This window comes from Trachemys scripta, chromosome 18 (genome assembly GCF_013100865.1).
Source record: "Trachemys scripta elegans isolate TJP31775 chromosome 18, CAS_Tse_1.0, whole genome shotgun sequence".
NCBI classification, from domain to species: Eukaryota; Metazoa; Chordata; order Testudines; family Emydidae; genus Trachemys; species Trachemys scripta.
The window spans coordinates 3,345,979-3,371,628 of NC_048315.1; the positions used below are offsets into that span (position 1 = coordinate 3,345,979).

Here is a 25,650-nt window from a genome sequence, read left to right on the forward strand (position 1 = left end):
CTGGTCTTATTTTAAGCCATGAGGATACATGTACATTTTCAGCCTCATAAGTACATACGTGAAATTACAACCTATAACATTACTGTAACAACAATGCTCAGTGCATCATGAGCCTTCTGAAGACACCCAATGTGACAAACTTTTGCATTGGATACCACACATCATTTTACAAGGATGAACATGGGGGTGCTGGGTGTTCCCCTGAGGTACAGAGCATTGCACCCATATAATCAGGCTCTGATAACATCCTCCTTGCTGCAAACTGGGCTTTGTAACGGGCCTCAGCATGTCTTCTGATAGCTGCAGTTAATTTTTCCTGTAGTTGTCTTTTGGGTTCTGGAATTTTTTCTCTGTCTTCTGTGTTTATCTGGTGTCCAAATACTTCAATCTATTAAAGCAAAAAAGGAACTCTTAAATTGGAGACACAATATTGTAGCAATATTTAATACTTTACATCTTACTTGAAGCTTTTGAGTTGTAGAAATAGTTAAACAGACTTTAAAAAAAAATTTGGAAACCTTTCAAAAAGGATTGTTTTACTACTCTAACAATCTCAAAATAAACTAAGACTTTGATAGCAGTAGGGTACTTATTTAATGTTTTATTTGACAACATTTGCGTGGACTCTTACTGCGTATTAATGACCTACTTGCATTAATACGGATTGTTTCCCTCTTAAACTATCATCTCTCCCAGCCAATTGTTCATTTCCTAATGCAAGGTTGTTTAAATATATATCAAAGATATATTTAAATTTAAAAACATTACCTTACACTTATTTTTCAGGAGGGGCATTAGTATTGAAACATGGTGGACTTTTTCCTGAACTTGGTGGCTTATTTTTGGGCCACATGCCCTTTTTCTGGGGTTTCCTTCCCCATCATTTATGATGTTTCAGAGCTCTGTGTTGTCATAACCTTACATCAGTAAAGATGGTTGGGTGAGTCTCCTTCCAGTGCCATTCTTAAATTGTCCACCATTTTCAGTAGAACAGTCCACTCTTTAACCGTTTCAAGAGCTGAAGGCCCTGCCTATGTTGTGCTTCCAGCCTGGAGAGCGAGAGATATAAGCAGGTAATCTAATTCTAGTCCACCTGCAAATATGTGCCCCGTTAAATCAGTTTTAAAATCACACCTTTATATAAACTGCTGCAACTTTGTAGTCCAGGCCTGACAACATGAGATGAGGATTAAATAGCTGCATCATTTACACTGCTGCAGTAGTCACTGATGGAAGGTAAGCAGTACTTTCCCTTTCAAATGTACACTGCATAACCATAGGGTTATATTATTAAGGGGAGAGAGGCTAAGGGTTAGTAAGCATATGGAATACCTCTGCATTTTTGCAGTCTTGGTTATAGTTCCGAAGATGTTCTTTGGTAGCTGCATTCAAAGAGTCCTGCTCGGCTGCATTGCTCCCATTAGCAACTGAAAAACAACATAAATTCCTTTTGGACACTGGAGTGTTGTTTTAATCAAGATAAGCTATTAATACCCACTTTAATGCTAGGAGTAAATCATTGGAGCCTGTTCTCTCAGTGCAGGCCTGCAACTCCCTTTGGGGTTAACTAGACACGTGGGCTTGGAGAATCTCCCCTGAGGGCATATTTTCTTAAGCAGAAACAATTACATTTTAACCCACAGGATGTCATCATTGCTCCACCAAAGTGCTGATTTAAAAAAACAAACCAAAAAACATCTTCATTTTTACATTTTCACTGACGTTTGATTATCATTGCAAGTTTTGTTCAGCAGGCTACAAATATAGAGCCAGAAAAGATACATCAAGTGAAAGGATATTTTCACCTAGAGAAGAATGCAGTTACCCTCTTAACCTTACAAATGTGCGGTTCCTTCAGAACAGGCTCATTGGTGGGGAGGTAGAACTAGATAGAAGTGCTGTTTTGGATAATTGGGACCTAGAAAGACTTTGAGGCTTTGTCCATCAAGATATGCGCTGCCCAGCATCAGAAGCTTGTAGCATCTTGAAAACAGTTGGGAAAATGTCCTCTACTTTATAAATCCTTTCCTTGGATAGCCATGCAGAAGAGAGCAAATAATTCTCCAAGTAGTTTTCTATCAAAATACTTCAGTCAACTGCTAATTCTTCTTAGCATGTAGCTAGATTAGATAGCCATAGTAAAAGAAGTCCAAATTAAGAGAGGATTGGGCATGGGAGCTATATAGATGTAGAAAACTTCCAATATTGCAATGTAATGGTAAAATTTGATGGAATTTTATAATTTCAATTAATACCATAAGAGGTTAGAGTCCTGGTTATTAATCCAGTCCTGACAGAGGGTATATTTAGTAATATCTGAATTTTAGATATAACATTCACTGGTACTTTTAAAGGGATATCCTTATATTTATGATATTTATGTAAATCAGCTTTTTTTTTTCAGTGCAGTGACCATAACAGGATTTGTCCAGAGCCATTATGTACCTGACACCCCCGGTATAGAATTATTTTTTTGTCTAACATGTCCATTGGGTTGCACAAGTAGAGCAAGGCTATACCAATCACTGTTTTGGAGATGCTTCTGAACCATTTACCCATGGTATGGATGGATAGAGGCAATATACCTAAACTTCAGTTATTGGTAAGTCACTTTTCTGTACTGCAAACAGCATATGCAATATATACTGTAAAGTATTAATCACAACAGAAATCTATATTTGAAACTATTGGTAAAAAGAGAAATATGACCAGTCAACAGATATTTCAGGGACTTTATTTGATTTATATCTTTTCAGAAAACCATATTACTTACTTGTGTTTGCAGCCTGCATTAGCTGTTCAAGTAGATCCAGAGTTATGGTTTTTGCTGTTTTGCCATGAATTTCCCTGGTCCTGTTTGTACCATCTGTAACTAAAGCAAAGGCTACAAATGTAGACTCACCACCTTTCAGGCCAGGAATAAATTTCTTAATCTCTTTAGAGATGAAGAACATACGGGTTACGAGGCTCAACCCTGATGAGGAAAGGTTTCCATGAAACTCCCTGATGGACAGTTATGGAATGATTTTCCACAATTGTTTTTTCTAATTCCAGGCTGTTAGTTTCTGGCTTATGCTCCAAAACATGAAGGTTTATATCTTTGTATATATTTTTATTTGTCCCTCTCTCGTGCTTCTTCCAAAAAAAATAGCTCCAGCTTAATGTTTCCAGGCTAGTGAAATAGTGCACTATACCGTACCTAAAGCAGCTGCCACTGGTGGTGAGTGAGTTAAGGAGCTATCCTGGTTATATTTGGTAACTCTAAACCAGCAGTTCTCAAACAGTGGATCGGGACCCCAAAGTGGGTGGCAACCCCATTTGAACGGGGTTCTACCCAGGGACAAAGCCAAAGCCCAAGGGCTTCAGACCTGGGCAGCAGGGCTCAGGTTGCAGGCCCCCTGTCTGGAGCTGAAGCCCTCGAGTTTCAGCTTTGGCCCCCTGCCCAGAGCAGTGGAGCTCGGGCTTTGGCCCCCCCACGTGGGGCAGTGGAGCTTGGGCAGGCTCAGGCTTCGGTCCCCCCTCCTGGGGTCGTGAAGTAATTTCTGTTGTCAAAAGGGGGTCACGGTGCAATTAAGTTTGAGAACCCCTGCTCTACACTATATAAGTCCCTCCAAGGAAAAATGCCACAAAAGGAATAGGGAAGTCCAGCCTAAGGTAGCTGTGGATGTTCTAATTATTCATATATAATGCCTGATACTTTAAAAAAGAACCCAACCCTGATAAGCTCTTGGCTTCAGTAATATGTTGTAGCAATGAGTTCCACAGGTTAATTATGCAGTATTGTTAGCCCTTCCTGGGAAGACAAACGCCTAGTTAACTCCTCTGGGATACTGAAAAGCAAGTTTGACTGATTTCAAAGGCAGCCCCAGTCCTTCAAAGCTGGAAGGAATGTGGAGCATCACTGATTATACAAATAAGAGCTGATCAGATTTTTCCCCAAGGTACTCTCCATGTCCCCATCAAAGCCTTTATTATATAGGTGTGTACGTGATAAGAGCCATGTAACTTTCACTAACCTGTAGGAGGTGGTGGTTGTACTGGGGAAGGTTGAGGAGGCAACATCTGAGATGGAGTCAGGGACTGCAGCGAAGGTGCAGGTGCTATGAGGCTATAAGAGAGAAGAGACACATTCTCATATATTCCACAGGCACACTCCACTGTGACACATGCTGTATTTGTTTTCCTGAAGTCCCTTTGCTGCTGTTTTCTATCACACCTTTTTGCTGATACAGAGGCAATGTGTTTTCTGTCTCAACGGTGGGTGACAACCTGCCTTTCATTGTCAGACCAGCCCCTCCTTTTCACTCCCTGTCCTTTCTTTGTGCTACATGCCACTTTTGCATAAAGAGGGACAATAACAGAGGTGAATGAATTCCAGATCAGGCTAGAAGAGAGATGATACCTGAGTTCTTCCTTTTGCTTGAGGCATATCATCACAAATAACATAAAAAGGATCCTATATAAGCAATACAGATTTTCAGTTTTTATTTTGAAGTGAATTTGATGCTAATGAAACACGTTGGCTTGACAATCCTGAAAACTGATGTCTTCTCTTATCCATAGAATGGGTACAGCCTGGGGAGCAGCAGTGCAATCTTTCCATGCACTCCCAACTAGTGTACCATAACCCTCAGCTGGAAGAAACCATATGGGAGCAGTGGATAGCTCAGTCTCCGTGCCCTTTGTGAGGCACTCACTCTTAATCCTTACCCTCTCTGTTTAAAGATGCCAGTTAGTGCCACTTACGTTTAGAGCCCTGTTCGGATCCACGGATATAAATTGGTATCCGTGGAACCTCAGGGCTATCCCAGGAACCGCAGCAGCGAAATGAGCATAATGTTTGGCCACCACTCCCAGGAGCTAGCGCCCCATGCTGGCAGCTCCTCTGGCGCAGCTGTACCGCCCCCAGCCCCACCCACTGGGCCGGGCACCAGCCTCACCGGCAGCTGTCCCTGGTCATGCTCTTGTGTTCAAGCGGCTCGCACGCCACCAGACAGGAGACGCAGACAGCTGCGTGGAAGGGACGGGGGCACGGCTGGGGGTGGTACAGGCACACTGCGGGAGCTCCCGGCACGGGGTGCTGGCTCCTGGGAGCAGCAGCCCTACATTCTGCTCCTTTCGCTGCTGCGGTTCCCGGGAGAGCTCTGCGGTTCCGCGGATACCAATTTATATCCATCGATATCTGCATCCATGGATATAAATTTGTATCCGCGCAGGGCTCTACTTATGTGGTTGGTGTTTATGAGGAGGACTCCTTTCCACCAGGTCATTTAACAGGGGCTACAAAACATGTATCAGGTACAATAAGTACTTAGATAATAATGATTTTGAGCTGCTTTCATCTTCGTCTGTATTCATAGATTCCAAATCCAGAAGGGAGCACTGTGATTGTCTAACCTCCTGTATAACATAGGCCAGAGAACTGCTCCACAATCATTCCTAGGGCATAGCTTCTAGAAAAACATCCAATCTAGATTTAAAAAGCAATGATGGAGAATCTACCACAGCCCCTCGTAAATTGTTCCAATAGATGATTACCCTCACTGTTAAAAATGTATGCCTCATTTCCAGTCTTAACTTGTCTATCATCAACTTCCAGCCAGTGGTTTGTGTCACTGTCCTTATTTTACAGATGGAGAAACTGAGGCCCAGCAAGGTGAAGTGACTTGTTCTAAGTCACTCAGCAGACGGGTGGCAGAGCCAAGAATAGAACACAAGTCTCCTGAGTCTAGTTCTCCATCCACTGGGCCATACTGTCTGAGTGGAACAAATGACTGAAAGTGGCTGTATATCATTACCAATCCCCTGAGCCATTCAGTCCTCCAGTTCTATGGAAATTTTGCCCCACGGTTCTGGAGAATGAATCCTCTTCCCACTTTTGGTCATATGACTTAGAAATATTTGGCTGGAACTGTTAAAATATTTGTTACATTGTAGTTTGCTGTATTTCATATGGGATTTTTTTTTAAAGGCATTAATCACTCTGCTGCATTATAAAACAACAGTGGAAAGTCTTGGGGATGTTATCTTGAGTAAGATTATTTCCCCCCCTCCTCCCCCGAGTGTTCTCTTTGGTAGCATATTGCACAGCATCTTACCTTCCCTCTGAGTATGCATCAATAGAAAGCTACAAGAGAAACAGAAAGCAACATCCTAAGTCAAGATTTTTTTAAACAGCTTTGAGATTAGCTTTCTGCCTTCACTATGTCTCCCCCTGAAAACCCATGTCAGAGTTGTGGCAGGCCAGCTTTTGAATATCAGACAAGACAGAGTGGGCCTCGGGGAGTTTCACTCCTTCCACAAAGGTACCTCTCCCATTCTATTGAACAAGGGTTCTCTGAGCTAGCTCTGGAAGGTTGGGCTGTTTGGCAGCATTGTTGACAGAACATTCATTTGCATCAATGGTAGTACAAGGCAGAATCAATGCAGCACCAGATAAGTACGTTTTCTTTATGGGTAACTAATAAATCTGGAAGATTGAAAGGAGTTAAATTAGGTTATTTATAATAAATTGCTCTTCTATACTGCCGTTCATTCAGATATCTTAGAACACATATAAATATTAAACTTCATAACCCCAGTGGGATATGCTGTAGTAGTTACTATTCCTACTTCAGAGATGTGTAAACTAAGGCATAGAAGGGAACTGTGACTTGCAAAAAGACATATATTGAGACAGGATTAGAATCCAGGAGTATTGAGCCCTTAGCCCTCTGCTCCCGCTCCTATAAAAGACTAATTTAATTCAAATATAGTTTCTCCATTGAATGGAATCCCTCAAGACCAAGACATAAGACAAAGATGCTAATCAGAACAACCCAAACTAGCAAACTTTACCACAAGTTTCTGAGGATTATAAACTGGTTGCTGTGGAAATGATTATAATGTCTCAAATGGAATTAAAAAAATAAGATGGAGAATAACAAAAGCTTAATTAGTAAAGACCTTGTTTTCATGTATAAGTGCCTGATGATAATGAGGGAAGAAAAATAAATTATTTAAGCATCAACATTTCTAAACAGAATGTTCTTAAGAGTTGGCTATGAGCCCTCATGGGCTCTTTATGACCTGTAGTACTTAGCAGTGTCCATTTGGGTTCATTTTAATAAATTCAGCTCTTTTATTACCCTCTTCTCCATGAGTCTTTTGATTTCAGCTTGCAGCCCATTGATCTGTGCCTCTGCCTTCCTCTGTATTTCATAGCGCAGTTGTTTCTCCTGGAAGATGTAATTTGAGATGGCAAAAGTGAGTAAATAGTCTAGACATCAAAAGCCAGTTGTGTCTTTTGGCATCTAGTTTACCAACAGTGATCAGGAAGGCACAGGTCAGTGAAAATTCTGTTGCAACACTACAAGAGAACAAGCACAGAAAACATTTCTGTTAGGGCTGTCAAGCAATTAAAAAAAATAATCTCAATTAATTGCACTGTTCAACAATAATAGAATACCATTTATTTAAATATTTTTGGATGTTTTCTACATTTTCAAATATATTGATGTCAGTTACAACACAGAATACAAAGTGTACAGTGCTCACTTTATATTTTTATTATAAATATTTTCACTGTAAAAAAAACAAAAGAAATAGTATTTTTCAATTCACCTAATACAAGTACTGTAGTGCAATCTCTTTATCATGAAAGTTGAACTTACAAATGTAGAATTATGTACAAAAAAATCCACATTCAAAAATAAAACAATGTAAAACTTTAGAGCTTGCAAGTCCACTCAGTCCTACTTCTTGTTCAGCCAATCGCTAATATAAACAAGTTTGTTTACATTTGCAGGAGATAATGCTGCCTGCTTCTTGTTTACAAAAGCTCCATGAAAGTGAGAACAGGCATTCTCGTGGCACTGTTGTAGCTGGCATCACAAGATATTTATGTGCCAGATGCACTAAAGATTCATGTCCCTTCCTGCTTCAACCACCATTCCAGGGCACATGTGCATGCTGATGACAGGTTCTGCTCGATAACCATCCAAAGTAGTGCGGACCGGCACATGTTCATTTTCATTGTCTGAGTCAGATGCCACCAGCAGAGGGTTGGTTTTCTTTTTTGGTGGTTTGGGTTCTGTAGTTTCCGCATCTAAGTGTTGCTCTTTTAAGACTTCTGAAAGCATGCTCCACACCTCGTCCTCAGGTTTTGGAAGGCACTTCAGATTCTTAAACCTTGGGTCAAGTGCTGTAGCTATCTTTAGAAATCTCACATTGGTACCTTCTTTGCGTTTTGTCACATCTGCAGTGAAAGTGTTCTTAAAATGAACAACATGTGCTGGGTCATCATCCAGGACTACTATAACGTGAAATGTATGGCAGAATTCAGGGGAAACAGAGCAGGGGACATAAAGTTCTCCCCCCAAGGACTTCAGTCACAAATTTAATTAACACATTTTTTTAACGGGCGTCATAAGCCTGGAAGCATGTCTTCTGGAATGGTGGCTGAAGCATGAAGGGGCATACGAATATTTAGCATATCTGGCGCGTAAATGCTACAGATTGCTACAAAAATGCCATGCAAATACCTGTTCTCACTTTCTGATGACATTGTAAATAATAAGAAGGTAGCATTATCTCCTGTAAATGTAAACAAACTTGTTTGTCTTAGCGATTGGCTGAACAAGAGGTAGGACTGAGTGGATTTTTAGGCTCTGAAGTTTTACATTGTTTTGTTTTTGAGTGCAGTTACGTAACAAAAAAAATATACATTTGCAAGTTGCACTTTCATGACAAAGAGATTGCACTACAGCACTTGTGTGAGGTGAATTGAAAAATACTATTACTTTTGTTTATCATTTTTACAGTGCAAATATTTCTAATAAAAATAATATATGCTTTGATTTCAATTACAACACACAATGCAATATATGTGAAAATGTAGAAAAACATCCAACATATTTAATGCATTTCAATTGGTATTCTATTGTTTAACAGTGCGATTAAAACTACAATTAATTTTTTTAATCGTGATTAATTTTTTTGAGTTAATCGTGTGAGCTAACTGTGATTAATTGACAGCCCTAATTTCTATAATGATGCTGGGGTTTGTATCCTATGGGAATTAAAATTATGTTGGCCAGATTTCTGGGTTTCTTGGTAAGAATTCCATATTAGGACAGTGGGGGACAAGGGAGCTGATGTGCTATTGGAGGTGCCACCTTTAGACAAAAATACATAAAAATTAACTTGTCATTAAATATCTGATGGCATCTTTTGCAAGAGTATTTATTTAGGGTGTGTTTTTTTTTTTTTTTTTGTTTAATATCAGGGTTGGAAGGGGCCTCAGGAGATCATCTAGTCCAATCCCCTGCTCGAAGCAGGACTAATCCCCAGACAGATTTTTGCCTCAGATCCCTAAATGGCCCCCTCCAGGATTGTACTCACAACCCTGGGTTTAGCAAGCCAGTGCTCATACTACTGAGCTCTCTCTTCTCTAGAGTAGAAGAGTTAGCTGTGATATCCAGGCCATGTTTCAACTCAAATAATTGCATGTTGCCTACAGTAACTAAGTTCCTTCTGCAGCTTCAGTTGGAGAAGCTTTTCCTCTCTTCCTAAGGACCTTGTTGTGTGGTGCTACTGCTAGAGATTAACTGCTGTATCCCACCACAGAGAGACTATGTTTCTGTGAAGAGGAAAGTGACCCTGATACATTGCAGACTAAAGCCTTTTAGGATCCTTCAGAATAAAGTTCTGTAGAAATGTAAGGGCTTATGGCTGAAAGCATGTTATTTCCATACAGCTGCTGCTATAGGGGGTGTGAGGAGGTAATCACAACTCCAGTTTGGCTCATATCCTGTATCAGCCATGCAGTTCCTCTTCCTCTCCGTTTCTCCAAATAGTACCTGTGATAGTTGTTCTTCCAGATAGACCCTTCGTGCTTCAAAGGTTCCTTTAGTCTCTTCCAGAAGCTGTAGTAGTCTGCCCTCTTGTTGCCTATAATTTCATTAAATAGTTAATTTAAGATGGCGAGACTATTTTTTAAAAAGTGTAGATCACTTAACATACTCAGGAGGAGTTTCTGAACTATGCATCACAGGAGGGTTTTCAGACACTGTTTAAGATGCCCCCCCCTGCAAGCCACTATATATTATATGAAAAAATGAGTGCTTGGAGAAGGGGTACAGCCACCTCCATGCTGCTAGTTAGCAGTAAAATAGATTCTTTGACGGGAATCAGACGAGGTGACATGTGATGGGGAGCCAAAGGGCTAAGAGGAGAAAGCCATAAAGGGGAGCAGTGTGATGGGGAAGTGTAATTGTAGTCCTATATCTGGGAAGACTAGGATTGTTTTGGGTTTGTTTTTTGTCTTTTTACCTCTTTTGTTCCTCTTCTCTAAACCTTTGCAACCTTTCTTCCTGTTTCAGTCTCTCCATGTGCTGCCTTTGAAGCATCTCACGCTCCGCTCTACAAACCAGAACATACTGATTTTTTATTTTAAATAAGTATGCGTGGGTTTCCACCTCTACTCCCACATCCAAGACAGAGCCCCAAGTATACCTTTCCCTTCCCATAGACTCATAGACTCATAGACATTAAGGTCAGAAGGGACCATTATGATCATCTGGTCTGACCCCCTGCATGCTGCAGGCCGCAAGACCCTTCCCTGTACTCTACCGTTGAAGTCCCCAGTCCCCCTACAGTTTTATTCCTTTCAGTGCCTCCGAGTCTTATATCTGGCTTCAAGGGTAACCCTGCACATGGCATTGAAGCTGGTGTTCTTGCTTAGATTGTCTTTTCTTGGTCTGCTCCTCAAGAAGGCAAGCACTGTTGGCTAGAGGCCTGGGAAGCCAGGAGTATGCTCTTGGGCTTGATCTCCTTATTGGCACTTGCATTAAGTAACTGCACACCACTGAGCTAACGCCAGTGAATGCATTAATTAGAACCTTCTCTCCTGAAAGGAAAGAAGATATCACCTCATATCCTAGCGCAGTAGGGATATACACCACTAACTGCAAAATGTTTAGGAGTTAACAATGCAACCACCCGCTATGAGTCAGATGCCTCAAGCTTAGATCCTGATACAATCACAACTGGATGTGTGTGTGCATGTGAGGGAGTTGTGTATGTAAATGGGGTCCACCGATCAGCACTTCTGAGAGCAAGGAGAAGAATCTTAGAATTGAATTGACCATATACACTCAGTGCAACTGCTGCTTTGCTTTCCCATGTCCCTTTAGGACACTACAGTGCATAGTGCTACTTAAAAGAAGCCACTGATCAGCAGAGCAAGCGTGGACTCTAGATGAAAAGCACAGAATGAATGTTATTTAAACTCTCCATTTTTCCCTTTTCTAGTTGCAAGTAAATTTCCTTCCCCAAAATGTGCCTGGGAAAGGTCTCCAGAATTCTACATTGTTTTGGTTCCTGGAACATGTAAGATGCACCAGGCTTGTAGGGAGTTCCCATAAATGCAGAAGATGAAGTAAAACTGCATTTAATTCTGATTAAAGAGACAAGATTGGGGAGGTAATATATTTTATTGGACTAACTTCTTCAGGTCTTGTTTGAGCTCTGTGTATACTCAAAAGCTTGTCTCTCTCTAATGGAAGTTGGTCCAATAAAAGATATTACCCACCTTGTCTCTGTAATATCCAGGACCAACACAGCTACAACACTTCAATTCTGATTGTTCTGCTAGGGTTAGGTTTAAATATAGTAGTGTGTAAATAGCAGGACTTCAGCTCAGTCATCTGCTCAGCAGAGAGCATTAATCTGACAAAACCACTTAGTGGGTAATGATTTGCTCATTAGCATACTTATAGCATTGATAATAAAGTGGAGTATGGGAGGCTGCCAGTGGATGGTGCTAAAGTTTTTTGTTAATGATTGTATTTAGGGAAGGACATTCTAGGAGATTGGGGGAAAGAGGGAGAGGAAGAGAAACTTGTAAAGTCAGTGGTTGAGACAGGCTCTCTAACTCCATCCATCCCCAGGGTGGATAGGAAATCACAGGCCTGTATTGCAGGGCCTCCAATGCGTATTATCCCCTAGGCTCCTTAGAGGTAAGGCTGGTAAATCTGTTTCAGTTCCAGATATAAAGTGGGAATCTTTGTATATTTTTTGCCGTTCGTGGAAGTTGGATAATAATGAAGCTAGAAGGACCAGTTTCACTGTTTACAATCAATTTCATTCTCTGGCTCTCACACACACTTAGCCCAGTGTTGTTGGGTTTGTGTCTGAAACACCTTAAGAAAAGATTTAAATTCCCCTTTCCCTTCAACTCTCTTCTTTAAAATTTACCAACAGAAAAACTGTGAAACTACTCCCAGGCTTATGCAATGAGCTCTCTGGAGGCTTCTGCCTGCATGAAGCTCATTGCAAGAGTTGAGTCAAAATCTAATTCTAACTGAGCCCCCCCTTTCTAATAAATTTTACAGTGGATCCCTTAAAGTTAGGCGCAAAATGCTCAGGGCACTGGGAGGTCCCACATTGAATCCAGCAGATGGAGAGTTAATTTCTCTGCTCAAGTCTCTTATGGCTCATAGCTGCACAAGTGAAAGCTGTTGGTCTAATAAGGTGGGGCTCCTGAGGGGAGCAATCAGGAGCCCAATGCAGCAGAATGCCATAAATGTGTCTCACAAGCAGAAGTAGGAGACCTATGGTTAGCAACAAACAGACTAAGCCAGGCCTCGCCAAGGAGGCGGAACTGGGCACTAAGCTTTAGAGGATTTTTTTTTGGTGGCAGCACATCAAGGACTTTTGATAGTTGTTGGCTTAAAATCATTTGATTAAAACCTGTTTACCTCCAACTCCTGCCAATAAACACTTGGGAGGAAAACCCCATGTCTTGGAGTACGCTGACAGACTCTGCTGGTTTACAGCTCTCTAACCCTTTTTAATAGGCACCCTGCATCTCCTCTATCCCAGCCCTGAAGGTAGAGCAAGGCAAGGATACAGCTGCTTTGCACCCGCGCTCATGTATGGTATAGTGCCCCCTGCAAAAATGATTTCTTCTGTAATGTAGAAATGTATATTTGTTCCCCTTTGAAAACAGCTCTTGGTGCCTTCCCCTCCATGCCCTTGCTGGGCTGTGTAATTGATAGCACCCCCAGGTCTGTACTGCTTCACGGGGTAGGTATGGTACATTCAGGGCAATTTGAGATATTAAAGGCAGCAGTCTTGACCAATCTTGGACTGAACTAGCCATTTTAATAGTCACAGCCCTGGCAGTAATGTTGAGAAATAGATGAGTACTGTATAGTTACATCTACTATCGTCTCTAAATATGACTCAAAGTCCTGGTAAGAAAGATCTTGCCCTGTGATATGCAGGTGACAGTAATGCCTAGTAGAGCTACCTTGCTTGTCTTCTGTCCTGAGCTCTGGTTCTTGGAGGTACTGGTACTCTGCACAAGTAGCTCCAGGGAGGCAAAGCTGTGGAAAGGAAAATAAAAACAGTGAGAACATGGCAGTTGTCAGCTTTCTGAAGAGCACACAGAGATAGCCAGACAACAGCATCAGTTCCCACAGACATGTTAGACATGAATCTAGATCTGAGTTGATAGAAGTTCCATGCAGAGTACATAGTGCTTAATCTGCACATGTATATATTCAATAGCCTGATTATAGAATTTTCCAGAAAAATTCCAAATATTTGTGGCTGAAAGATACTTTTAGAAAATATTGTGAAATCTGCTAACAAAACACTGGTAATGTACGTGCTCATCTATCAAACATCAGTTATTGGGGCTTCTTGTTCAGGTTGTTTTAAGAGCATTTATTTACCAACTTCCTTCTCTACTGGCAGGATAGCGTTCCCGTGGAACAGGAAGTCAGGGGTTTTTAAGGGACAGTAGTGCTGGTTATATTTTCTGTGTTCTGCATTTTTACATTTGTAAGAACTGTGCCTAAGTGCAGAGGCAGTGGCCATTTTCTTCTCAGAGTTGCTGCAGCGTGTACAGAGGAGATACATGCATTGTGCTCTTCCTCGCGGAGACTTTACTTTTTCTTTCTTGCTGTTTTTCCTGTAATCTGGAATAAGACTGAGAGCATATGGTTCCTTTTTTGGATATAGGAGAAACATAGTACTTGTCTATAAACCAAGATCTATCATGTCTTGTTACATCATGGTAGTATTCTGTCTTATAACTAGTTCTGCATTTGCCTGGTATGAGCCTGTTACTTAATTGTCTTATGGATCTGACAGGAGCGGTAGCACAGTCCACTAACAAGGTTAAAACATAATTTGGGTCCATCTGCACAGGTGAGACCAGACTATGCTATAACAACTCCTTAATTGTGGTGGTTTTGCTAGTTGTGACGCATGGCTAGAAAGGGTTAAACATCCTGCAAAATAAATAACCCTCAAAAGACGTGGGGAGATTTTTGTGTATTTACATATGTATGAATAGGGTCCACAATGTTATCAATAGTCCCTGTCTGTGCTGTATTCTGATAATTCAGAGGTCAAAAGAATATCCTATCATTTAAATTAATTGCAAACACGGGCTATCTCGGTGTTCATCTCTTTTTTAAATGTAATGTGAATGGTGGAGGAACAAGCAAATGGCCTTTTGATAATTCGTATAGCTAGGTACCGGTGTTGGACCTCCTTCAAAGTCATCCTAATGACCTTTTGTTCTCTGAGGAACTCCAACTTGTCAAAAGTCATGAAATTGTATAAAAGATCCTTGGGTCCTGATTCTGTCATCTCAGATCTGCTTAGGCTTCATTGGGGGAAGTTTGAGTCGCAAGACTGAGGTCCCAGTTATGCTGGGACGCCCTGAATGTGACATTTGGACTATAAATTATGAACTATTTCTGAAAGAACTCTTTGCAACTACAAAGCTCATCATTTCTGCTATGAATCTGAACTGCAATGAATTGAACTCATATCTGTATGTATACTGATCTTTTAACCATACTCTCTCTCTTTTGTTTTGTAATAAATTTTAGTTTAGTTAATAAGAATTCGCTGTAGCGTGTATTTGGGTAAGATCTGAAACATTCAATAACCTGGGAGGTGATGTGTCCAATCCTTTGGGATTGGTAGAACCTTTCCTTTAATATGATGAAATAAGATTTACAGAAATTTTCATCATATTTGATCTGAGTACCTGGATGGAGGCCTGAGGCTGGATCACTTTAAAGGAACTGTGTGGTTTGGACTTCTGAGTGTAACCAGTAAGGTAATAAAGAAGCTGTTTTATGCTGGCTTGGTGAATCTAAGTATTGGAATATCCACCAGCTTCATGGGCATACTGCATCTAGATGGATATGTTGTTCTTGTTACACCTGTTCCAGGTGCAAGTCTTGTGCAGTCCCAGGTGCAGGATGTGATCTCACCTTGTGTGGGATCATGGACTGGGAAGGGGTCACTGTCATCTCGGTGTAGCTGGCTGGACAGTTCTCTGAAGAAGTGTTTTCTGATCACGTCTTGAAATTCTTGCACAGACAAATTTGGCCCTTGAGTCCTTAGAGCTGCTTCCATCTGGCCTGGCTAAACCAAATAATAAGCAGTGATTTATGGCCCAGTAAAATGAATTGCAGTTGATGTGAGCTTTTGTAGCATCTCCTCCCTGCCCTTCCTTTATATCTCTGCACCCTCTTCTGTGTCAGGATGCTGTTGAACTTATTTTTTTAATCTTTCTTTTTGTCACTGACTCACCTCCTAGCCTCAGTGTTAAACACAGTCTTTGTCTCTTTAGCTCCACATTTTATTTACCCCAAATAATTTTACTTTCTAAAATAAAAGTTATCGTGGACTTGAATGAAACTGCATGTTTTGTGAGAGAGGAAATGTGACACTTACCGACTGACATGTCTTCAGATAGTCCCGAAGCAATAAGATGAAGGCTGTGCTGAATGCAGGGAGGCAGTTATATGATGGCTGATCAAGTCCAATGATTACCTGGTCCCAGACATAAAGCAGTGTATCCATGGTCAGGTAGCCTGTAAAAAGTTGCAGTGACCCTTTTACTACAGGCAGGGATATTTGTATGCATGAGATACACCGAGTTTGGAAGGTCTGCTGGTCATTACAGGAATGAGCTGTACAATCACTCCTCTGCCAGGAGACTATGGATAACTCAGACTCTCGTTCTACGTCTCTGTTTGCTACTGTTTGCTTGTTGTTCCCCAGAATGAGTAGGAAAGGGGAGAGTGATAGCTGAGCAAATGTTAATTTCTAAATTGCTTCATTTGGGTGGATTTGTGGGCAGATTGACTCTTTTTTCCTTTCCAGAGATGATCTGAGGTTTGATTGTCTCAGCTAAATTTATCCATGCAAGGTTGGCTAAAAATAGCAGTGGAGATGCAATAGCATGGACGTCAGCACGGGCTAGCATTGTGAGCACGTACCTAGGGTCCTCCGTGTGCTTATACAGCTGGAGTTGAAGCCCATGCTCCTGTGTTTTACACTGCTGTTTTTAGCCATGCTAGTGTGGGTAAAGTCAATCTGAGTATGTCTACCTGTGCTGTAATTACACCATGGACTGCAGTGTAGCTATACCCTAAGGACCAAATTAATGACTTCCGTTTTACTAATATCAGTGATACATTTGGCCCTATCTCTCTGTCATCCCTCCCATTGGAGGGAATATCTCGTACCACTGTTCTTCATATACAACATTCTTTGTTCTCTTACAAGCTAGTCCTTATGTGGCAAAGCCCGATTCATTTTAGGATTGGAAGAAGTTGGCTTGTGACTCATTTGAAAACCTCAGAAAGGGCCTTACCCACAAAGACGGTACTGATGGCTGGTTGGAGCATGTGCTGCAGTGCCCTCCGCAGGGGTTCCTGAGGCTCCTCTGCTAGGACACAATGAAAGAGTTCAAGGTAAGTTAGATTCTGCATAACGGTTGCAATTTATATGAAGTTTCAGTCAAGCTCCAAGACTAATGTGCTAGTTGTCTCATGAGCTGGTGACTGTATTTACATATAGGGCCAGATCCAATGGAGCTCCACCGACGGACACCAGCTGAGGCTCTGATTAATAGAACAGCTTTCCGCCGAGATGATGAACAGCGTATCAATCCCAAAGTGAAGGAAGATCAGGCTTTTTGTTTCACCTCCTAGAGAGTGGGCAATTATTACCACATAATACTTCTGTTATTTTATTCACTACACAGCAAAATTACCTGTCTGACTGTAAATGCCTCGAATGATGTTGGCCAGGTCCCTGTCCTTTTGCTCTAACATTGAGCTTGCTTCCTCCAATATACTGGCACTGGCGGGATCCTAGAACAAGAAATAACAGCATCTGTGTGAGAAATTAAAATGCATTGAGGGGAAGGGACACACTATCCTATTGACGTCTTTCCTTTATACAGCTCTCAGAAAAGGTGCTGTACAGAACTAAGGAAAATGCCTGATGCTCCATTAGCCTCTCTAACCCAAGCTGTTTTATTCTAGGGAAACAATTTCTAAGGCAAACGAATGGCACAGTGTGTGGCAACTCCTTGTCTATTAAGGTCATCGAGAGAAACTGAAGAGGGTGGGTGCGCAGCTTTCCCCTGATTCTACGTAGGGCACAACCAGTCCAGATTTCATCATATGTTTGTAGGGGACTATGCGTGTGGTATAGGAGCCTGAGCTGTGAGGAGCAGCCAAGGGTAGGAGATCCATGGAGGAGGATGGAGAGGAATGATTTGGCTCTGATCCCAGTCACATGGACTCAATGAAGCCTCTGTAGACAGCTGCATCCTCTTTCTCCAGAGGTGGATAGGCCTGAAAAGGGGAGAGGCATTTGACTCTACCTTGGTGGCGGAGAGCCTCATTAACTGAGGTCGAAGCTTCATGAACGTGATAAACTCTTCAGCCAGAACAGCAGAAATGGAGTCCAAAGATAGGCTGGGGGCAGCAGCGTCTAGGACGACTTGCAGCAGAGGCACCAGTAAAAAATAGACTGTGTCGGGCAGATTCATGGCTGTGTCTTGAAGCTTATGGTAATAAGAGAGAATGTTCCTCAGGGCTCGTGCTGCAACTGAAATAAAACCCCCAACTTTTTCGGAGTCCTTTTTTTCCTGGTATTGTATACAATCTTTTATTAGTTGCAAAAAGTAAAGGTCACGGCTTCACAATCACAAGATGACCACAAATGACTTCACCTTTGTTATTTTTCAGGTGCTGGAAAGTGGGTTCGGTGGACAACAGAGCCTGAGACCTCAGGAAAATCTCCCGGTCCTTTGGGGATTTAGCTTTATTCATTGCTACTTGGGACAGATACTCCATACGTGCTGGAAAGAAGAACAAGAAGGGAGGCCATGAAGGAGCCACAGGATTCAGTTTTTGCGTGATCTTTAATGTGTTCCCATTTTTCACCAGATTTCTTATTAACACACTACTAGATCTCTCTGTGCAATTGAACCCACTTACATTCATGATAATCTTTGTTTAAACTTTGTACTGATTTATATCCTGGGCCGTTGATTTGCGTGGAGCTGCACAGGATGCAAATTATCATAGAAGTTGACTCCATGTGTGTAATGACTGCGCTACCCTGCGAGATCACTTCTGAAAATAATTGGAGCAAACCGATCCATTCCCAAGGCAAGAAAGGTGCTCTTCAGAAGTATTTTATGAGCCCCAGGAATAAATAAGGGAGGGAGATCGCCCTAACCCTCTCTTCAATTTGGTGGCAGAATTTTAGCAAGGGCCTCCCAGAAGCCCCTTCCAGTGTGTCATTTAAAGGAACAACAAAATAAAACCACTGGATTTTTATGACTAGCCACGTGGAGCTGTTTACACTTGTCATTGTAAAATGTTAATGGGCAGGGATAGCTCAGTGGCTTGAGCATTGGCCTGCTAAACCCAGGGTTGTGAATTCAATCCTTGAGGGGGCCATTTAGGGATCTGGGGCAAAATCAGTACTTGGTCCTGCTAATGAAGGCAGGAGGCTGGATTCTGTGACTTCTCGGAGTCCCTTCCAGTTCTATGAGATAGGTATATCTCCATTTATTTATTTGTTCAGACTGTGAACAGCAGTCTCCAGGTACCCTGTCTTTTGTGTTGTGGATAGATATTAATCCCTATATGTCGTACCACACGTGAATGGCGTAGATAGGATAGATTGATTTGTGAACGTGCCCAGAAGTTAGGATGGTCAAATATTTTATAACAAAAGAAGGAACCATTGAAATAAATAAATACCTTTGGTATTAGACAGGTAGAGCCTCCAGGTGAGCCTTCTCAAGTCTGCAGGGAGGGACTGGTTGAAAAAAGCTTGTAATTTCCCCTTCAGAGCTGGCCTTTCCTCCAGCAAATGCATCTGAAAAATAATGCACAATTGATAGCAGCTAAGTTCTAAATTAAAGCCTTTCAGTATAAGAACAAAGTGTCCCCTCTATATGATATGGACCCCTGCTATAGTCATGGAATCCAGTGAAACCACTCAAAGGGAGTTTTCAGACATGAGGTATATAGAAGCAGGCCTAGTATCTGTTGCAGGTGGAAGGCCTAGTGGGAAGATGAGTTTCCTTATCTGTAAAATCACTTAGAATAAGGAGGATAATTAAATCTAGGGTTTCAGATCGCCTGGTGTCAGCTATATTTTATAGCTAAAGCAAAGGACAGGGAATCAGACATCTGGGTTTTATTCCCAGCTCTGCTACAGATTTGCTGTACTGCCTTGGGCAAGTCACTTAGCCATTTATAACCACTGAACTATGTACAGTTTTCAAAATCAAGAGTGTTACAGCAGGAGGAAAGTGAACTCATTTCAAGCATAAGAATAAGGACTGCCGATGGGAAATCAGCCTGATTCAGATTTTTCCATCCTGCCTGCTGTCTGTCTGGTTTGCCCATTCCTGCCTAAGTTAGTTGTATACAGCAGCTGTCAGGCTGGTGTGCAATTTGATTAATGACATGCAGGCACTAGGCAGGACTGTTGGTTTATAGGTCTGTGCATTGCTCCATCTCCTTAAGATTTGGCAGGGAAAGGATGAGTGGATTTATTCTGGTTCATTTTGTGCTGTGGAGTGGGTCATGGGGCATTGATAGTTTAGAACTGGCTAGGTTGCCGGCAGCACTTCTGCTGTGGATAGATAAGAGATAATCAGAGTTTCAGTGAACAGGAAACACTGATTTACCTCATAGTCCCTTCAGATGGACTTGTTTGGGAGGTGACCTGTGCACCTAGGTGAGTGAGGGTGGAGAGAAGGTCCAAGATCAGAATGGAACTTTGCCAAGTGCTAAGGAAAGGACAGGGTGGCACATACCAGCGTTTGGAGTTGGGAGAGAAGGTATTGGTCTTTCCTGAGCAGAATGATGGAGATTCTAAAGTGTAAGTCAAGAGGGACTGAACTGGGACCTCTGCAGTGATGACGTTGAACACATCTTAGATTGCAAATAGAAATAGAGAGCCCTGAGCCACTTGGGTCCCAGAGCGGCAGTTTTGGTCTACAACCTTGAGGACAAAATCACAAGGTGGATTCTTGGCAGATTTCATGCCATTGGAGCAATATAGATGAAGGACTACAAAGGAAACTTGTTTGTCTTTAGACTGTGAAACGATCAGTTTGGAACAGTTGCAGGTCACATTAGTCCTTTATTTTGAATTTTCATGCAAATCAAATAACCCTCTTAGAAAAAGATAAGTAAATGTACCACTCCATTCTTGATGTGACTCAGAACCAGGGCTGACTTGTTTTTCAGACGATCACCATCTTGCAGTTCATGAGCAACTTGAATATACAGCTGCTCCTCTAGGCAAGTGCTAACTTGAGACATCAGGGCATTATATGGGTCTCCTGAAACAGTCAGAAGGTTTCTTCAGTGTTTATCAGGATAATGGTAAGACAACCAGAAAATAAATAGGGCTGTGTAACTCAGTGATTTAGCTATGAGTGTATGGCTAACATTTAACTATTGTAACAAAATACAGTCACCAGATATTGTTGTAGCAGTGCTCAAGCCTTTTGGCATTTTCTCTTGCAGTGCAGCATTTGTGTTACACAGCAAGTAAAATACTAGCAGAAGCCGTCGTGCCAACGCAGTAGAAGTGTACATCTTTCCACGATTACTACACAGCTAAACTCCATGTATTCAGATACAACAGTGATAGGCATGGTATAAATGCCCATACAGGTACTAGGAAAGAAGCCAAAGGTTAATGGGCACCTTATTGATCTGCACAACGAAATAAAGTACTTTGATGAAAGGAAAAAAATGAAACAACCAGATGGTAACCTAGAAGTTGAAGGAAGAGGGAGACTGGATATTCTTCTCTTCCCAACCTGTTACCTCCTTGGATGGCCTTGACAGCTCGCCGTAGGACGAAAGCCTTCTCTGCCGCAGAGAGGTCGGTGAAGAAATGGACGTGGCTCTCCGTCATCTGCTGCTGGGCAGCATCACATAACCGCGCCGTGAAGTCTCGCCATTCCTGCCCGGCATAGAGGGGATTCTGTTAGGCCAGCCTCCCTTGGGCCTAGATGTTCATCTCAAATGTGTGAAGACAGCCACGCTCTCCATGGGTCAGGAAGAGGGATACAGAGGTGCATGTGTGCCTTGGGGGGGGCCTCCACAAACTCCCTTCTGGCAGGCATTCCTTCAAGCCTAACAATAATCCCCCTGAGATTTACAGTATTCCTGTCAACCGCCATCTCTGGCAGGGTGTTGTCACTGTAACAGTGTGTACAAGACCTAGAAAGTGGCAGTGCAGAGGCTTTATCCTTGGGCCTCCAGGGGACTGAAGTGTTGTAGATGATTTTGTTACAGACAGGCACAGCAGGGTTACAGATAGCCCAGATGCTGTAGGCACAGCACATGGGGTCACAGAGGTCATGCAGATTAGAGAGCCCTCCATCAGGACAGCTGCTGCCTTCTTAGTAAGTACAGCTGCAAAATGTCCCTCTGTGAATCCGACCTTTGCAGTAGTCACATCACTGGGTATTTTTACAGGCAATTGTCTTGCTTGTTTCTCTAGCAGGGGGGCTTTCTGGCTTTTGTGCTGGTTGCTCTATGTTTCTGAAGCTTGCTCACATCAAATTGCCTCTGGCGTTAGCAGAAACCTATAACTGACTGTTGCAATTCAGACCCAATGGCGCAAAACTATTGTATACAGTCCGTTATTTTAGCCCACGGTGCAGGAGGCTCAGCCCCACATCCCCAAAACCCCTTGATATTAACTGCAAGACAATCCCTCCTCCCAGGGCCATGGACTCAGGAAATGTAAATTCCAGCATTTGGTCACAGCTCTCTGGCCCAAGATCAAGAAAGTCCAAACTTTAAACCCCTTCTTGGCCCCTCAGGATCTGTCCTGACTTTTCGTGCCTCATTCTACCATACCTGTGAGTTCTCAATGTGATTTCGGGCTTTCTGTAGCCATGTCAGAGTTCCTGAGCCACCTGCCATTGCTTCGGGCTGTCTCAGCAGAGGAGTCCCGCCGTTGCTAGGGCCTGTTGCTACAGCAGACTTTACCAAGGCTGTCTCTAGTCTGGCTGTAGCACTAGCCACAAGGAAAATCTATTCACCCCCCCCCGCCCATCCCCTCTTCCTCCTCCCTCCAGAAACCACAACCTTCTAGTTATCAGTTGACTGACATCAGTTAAGAGCTGGTTGATTTCACCCTTTGCTTTACAGCATAAATTAAATTAATTTGATCTCTTAACCAGTTTTAATTTTATTTATTCTCCACTGAGTGTTATGATGTTAAAAGGATCCTGTTAAAGGGCTCTTTTTTGTGTGAACTTGCTTTGGTTTATATGAATAACCCCTTTGAAACCTGAAACTGAAATCTCCTGTTCTTCACTGGAGCAATAAGCAATGACCGGGAGTATTTGCATTAGTCAGCTACTGATGCACCTTTAGGTTCTCTATGTAGGGTGAGGTCAAAGGACAGCTGTCCAAGACTTGCATCAGTTGCCCATTACTGCACACTCGGGTGTGGTTTATGCTACGAGATCCATTAATATTAAAAATCATTTAAAAACGAAAACTCTGTAAATAATCAATGTATGGGTGTGATGTGGCCTGTGCGATGTATCCTTCCGCTGTGCAGATAGTTCTGGTTTGAATTATAGTTTTGTTTGAGAAAAAAGCCCTCCTCTGTCATCCAGAGGCTTGGCTGTCCTTTCAGTAGCCGCTTTTGGCACAACAGCCACTTTCAACTAATTTCCTTCCATGAAATGAAATACTGAACAGTCTGATTTTTTCCCCCAAATGAAAATGGCAGCAGGACCAGAACTTGCTTCTGAGAGGGCCGCTTGGCACTTTGGAGAATGTGAGCAGTTTAATGGCTCCTTTTTTCCTCTCTTCAGGCTGCTTCTATTATCTTTGCCTCCCGTTAACTCTTTCTCCCCAACAATGACAGGCATAAGAATTTTGCTTTTCGGGGCAAGGTCCCAGCTACGTTTTACCGGGAGCTGGTGCATGGTATGACACCATCCGGTGTGCCCACAGGCCAATCAGAATGCAGCTTGAGACAGTCATTTCCCGATAGTGATTCTCAAGAGCTGGCAAGTTCAGGGCATATTGCCTTTGGGGGTGAAGCAACCACATAACATGCTTGCTGCATACTTCAGGGCACCACGCTGCATCTCTGCCCCCATTCAGTGGGTGACTCCCCTGCCCCTCTAACTGCAAATAATTAATATAGATACTGGGTTATACAGCAGCCTGTTGGTGATGGGCCTCTTCTGCTGCTCATTCTGGACTATACAAGACAAACTGAAATGAGCAGGAAGCCCAGACCGGCTCCTGTTAACTATTTAAAATAGTTCTAGTTGATACTGTGGCTCTGGAATATAACAGGAATCAGTGCGCACCACTGAATCTGAAAACCCTTCTCCTTGTCCCTCTTAAGCCATGGTAGATGTGAGGTTTATCTTCTATCATAACTTCCTTAATTATTTATGTGATGTTGTTTCAAGCTGCAAAGTACCATATACAAGGCAGAAGAAATGGTCCTGCCTGGCACGTGCACTTTGGTTCTGCTCTCTCAGAGCACTGAGTACAGTATAAATAAATAAAAATAATTCTTTCATGAGCTTCCTTTTCCCACAATCTTTAGAGTCTGGGAGAGCAGAGACAAGTAATGTGGTGTAACTGCCAGCTGGTCACATGGAAGCATTCAGACTTGCAAAGTGAGGGTGGGGGATATTCATGTGGTGTCTTGGTCATAACTATGACCTTGTGAAATGATTCCCCTGGGGGCAGAGGGACAGTGGCATGAAATCTTTATAGTCTGTTAAATTCCTTTAACAACTGTTCATGTAAAAGAACTAAAAGTTGTGCTCTAGTTCAAACAGGAATTAATTCCAGGAAGTTCTATGGCTCATGTGATACAGGAGGTCGGACTAGATGATCACAATGATCCCTTCTGGCTTTATCATCTATCAGTCTGTTGTTTACATCCCCACCCTTTTTAATGGAGTAATGGAAAACTGTCCCCTCCATTGACTCAAGTTCAAGTGTGAAATTGTTCACTAGTGAAATAAGTTTGTTGGCCAGAAATCAGTTCCCCTCAGACAAGTCTTGTGACAGGAGCCAAAGCACTGGGAGTCAGGACTCCTGGGTTCTATTCTTGGCTCTGACACTGACTTCTTGTGGTGTTTAGATGCTGCATGTTGTTATTAGAACTGGGAGCACTGGCTGCTGGGAATCTGAAAGGACAGGAAACAGGAAGGAGGGGGGAGGAGTTGAGGAGGCTGGGAGAGTTACAGAGTGTGCAGCTACAGCTTTTTAAGAGATTTCCACTGTAAATAAAGTTCTGTTGAAGTTTGTTAATACCTTGCCTGGTTAATACAACATTTTGGTGATGAGGGTGGGATAACGACAGTCAATTGCAGCAGTATCAAAGGGTCCTACAATGTCAATCGCCACTTTTTCCCATGCAGATTCAGGAAGAGGAACAGGCTGTAATGGAGGGGTACATGTCACTGCTGTCTTATCATGCATTTGGCAAGTGACACAGGATTTTATGAGTGCTTCAGTTTGAGAGTCCATCCCTGGCCACCAATACAGATCCCGTAGTCGTTGTTTGGTTCTGACAATTCCTTGATGAGTATTGTGTGCCAGGTGTATGAGTTTTGATTGTAATCCTTCTGGCACAAGTAGCCGGTGTGTACCTCATAGCACACAGCCATCGAGCAAAGAAAGTTCATCCCGAACTCTAAAATAAGGCAGCAAAACTGGGTCAATGTTTTTAGGGTTACTGGGCCATCTCTTTGTCAGAAATTCCCATAATTTTTGTTGAATTGGACATGCTGAACAAGCAGCTTGAAATTGTTCTCTTGTAACTGCAGTAAGAGTGCTTGTAATAAGCGCAACCACTACATCCTCATCCTCCGGTGGACCATCTGGTGAAGGCAAAGGCAGGCGAGAAAGGCAATCAGCTACCACATTTTCGTGTCAGGCTTATATTCCAGTTCATAATTGAAAGAGAGTAGTCTTGCAGATCATCTAGCAGTACGATATCCTGCTCTTCCCAGTCCTTTTGTGGTGAGCAACGTCGTCAAAGGGCTGTGGTCTGTGTGCAACTTGAACGTGTGGCCCCACAGGTAAGTTCTCCATTTTTCAGTAGCCCAGACACAAGCAAGTGCTTCTTTTTCAACTGTAGAATATTTTCTCTCAGCATTACTTAGTGTCCTTGAAGCAAATGCAACAGTCCTCTCTGTGTTGTCCTCATGAAGTTGTGTGAGGACAGCCCCAAGTCCATAATCAGAAGCATCAGTAGTTACAATTGTGGGCAATGCGGGACTGAATCGTGCAAGTACTG

General features: G+C 42.4%; 1 protein-coding gene and 1 long non-coding RNA gene across 4 annotated transcripts in view; both read right to left on the bottom strand.

Moving 5' to 3' along the window:
• Window positions 1–142: 142 nt before the first annotated feature.
• LOC117867550 (trichohyalin-like) lies at window positions 143–17,167 on the bottom strand. Of its 3 annotated transcripts, none has more exons than XM_034752707.1 (13): window positions 17,075–17,167; window positions 16,673–16,744; window positions 15,748–15,887; window positions 15,282–15,435; window positions 13,295–13,370; window positions 10,312–10,401; window positions 9,840–9,930; window positions 7,128–7,217; window positions 6,099–6,127; window positions 4,017–4,108; window positions 2,774–2,872; window positions 1,333–1,427; window positions 143–388 (listed from the first exon to the last, which is right to left on the bottom strand). In XM_034752707.1, the coding sequence occupies exons 1-13, from the start codon at window positions 17,133–17,135 to the stop codon at window positions 167–169; spliced, it is 1,311 nt and encodes a 436-aa protein (XP_034608598.1). In that variant the 5' UTR covers window positions 17,136–17,167; the 3' UTR covers window positions 143–166. The 3 variants fall into 3 exon arrangements, with proteins under 3 accessions (XP_034608598.1, XP_034608599.1, XP_034608597.1); XM_034752708.1 differs by having other exon boundaries at window positions 2,774–2,866; window positions 16,673–16,747; window positions 17,075–17,158; XM_034752706.1 differs by having other exon boundaries at window positions 16,673–16,747; window positions 17,075–17,158.
• A 4,017-nt stretch (window positions 17,168–21,184) lies between these two features.
• LOC117867555 overlaps window positions 21,185–25,650 on the bottom strand; it is a 68,484-nt gene continuing 64,018 nt past the window's right edge. The window contains exon 3 of the long non-coding RNA XR_004643438.1: window positions 21,185–21,315. This is a non-coding gene — a long non-coding RNA (uncharacterized LOC117867555). The remainder of the gene's footprint in view (window positions 21,316–25,650) is intronic.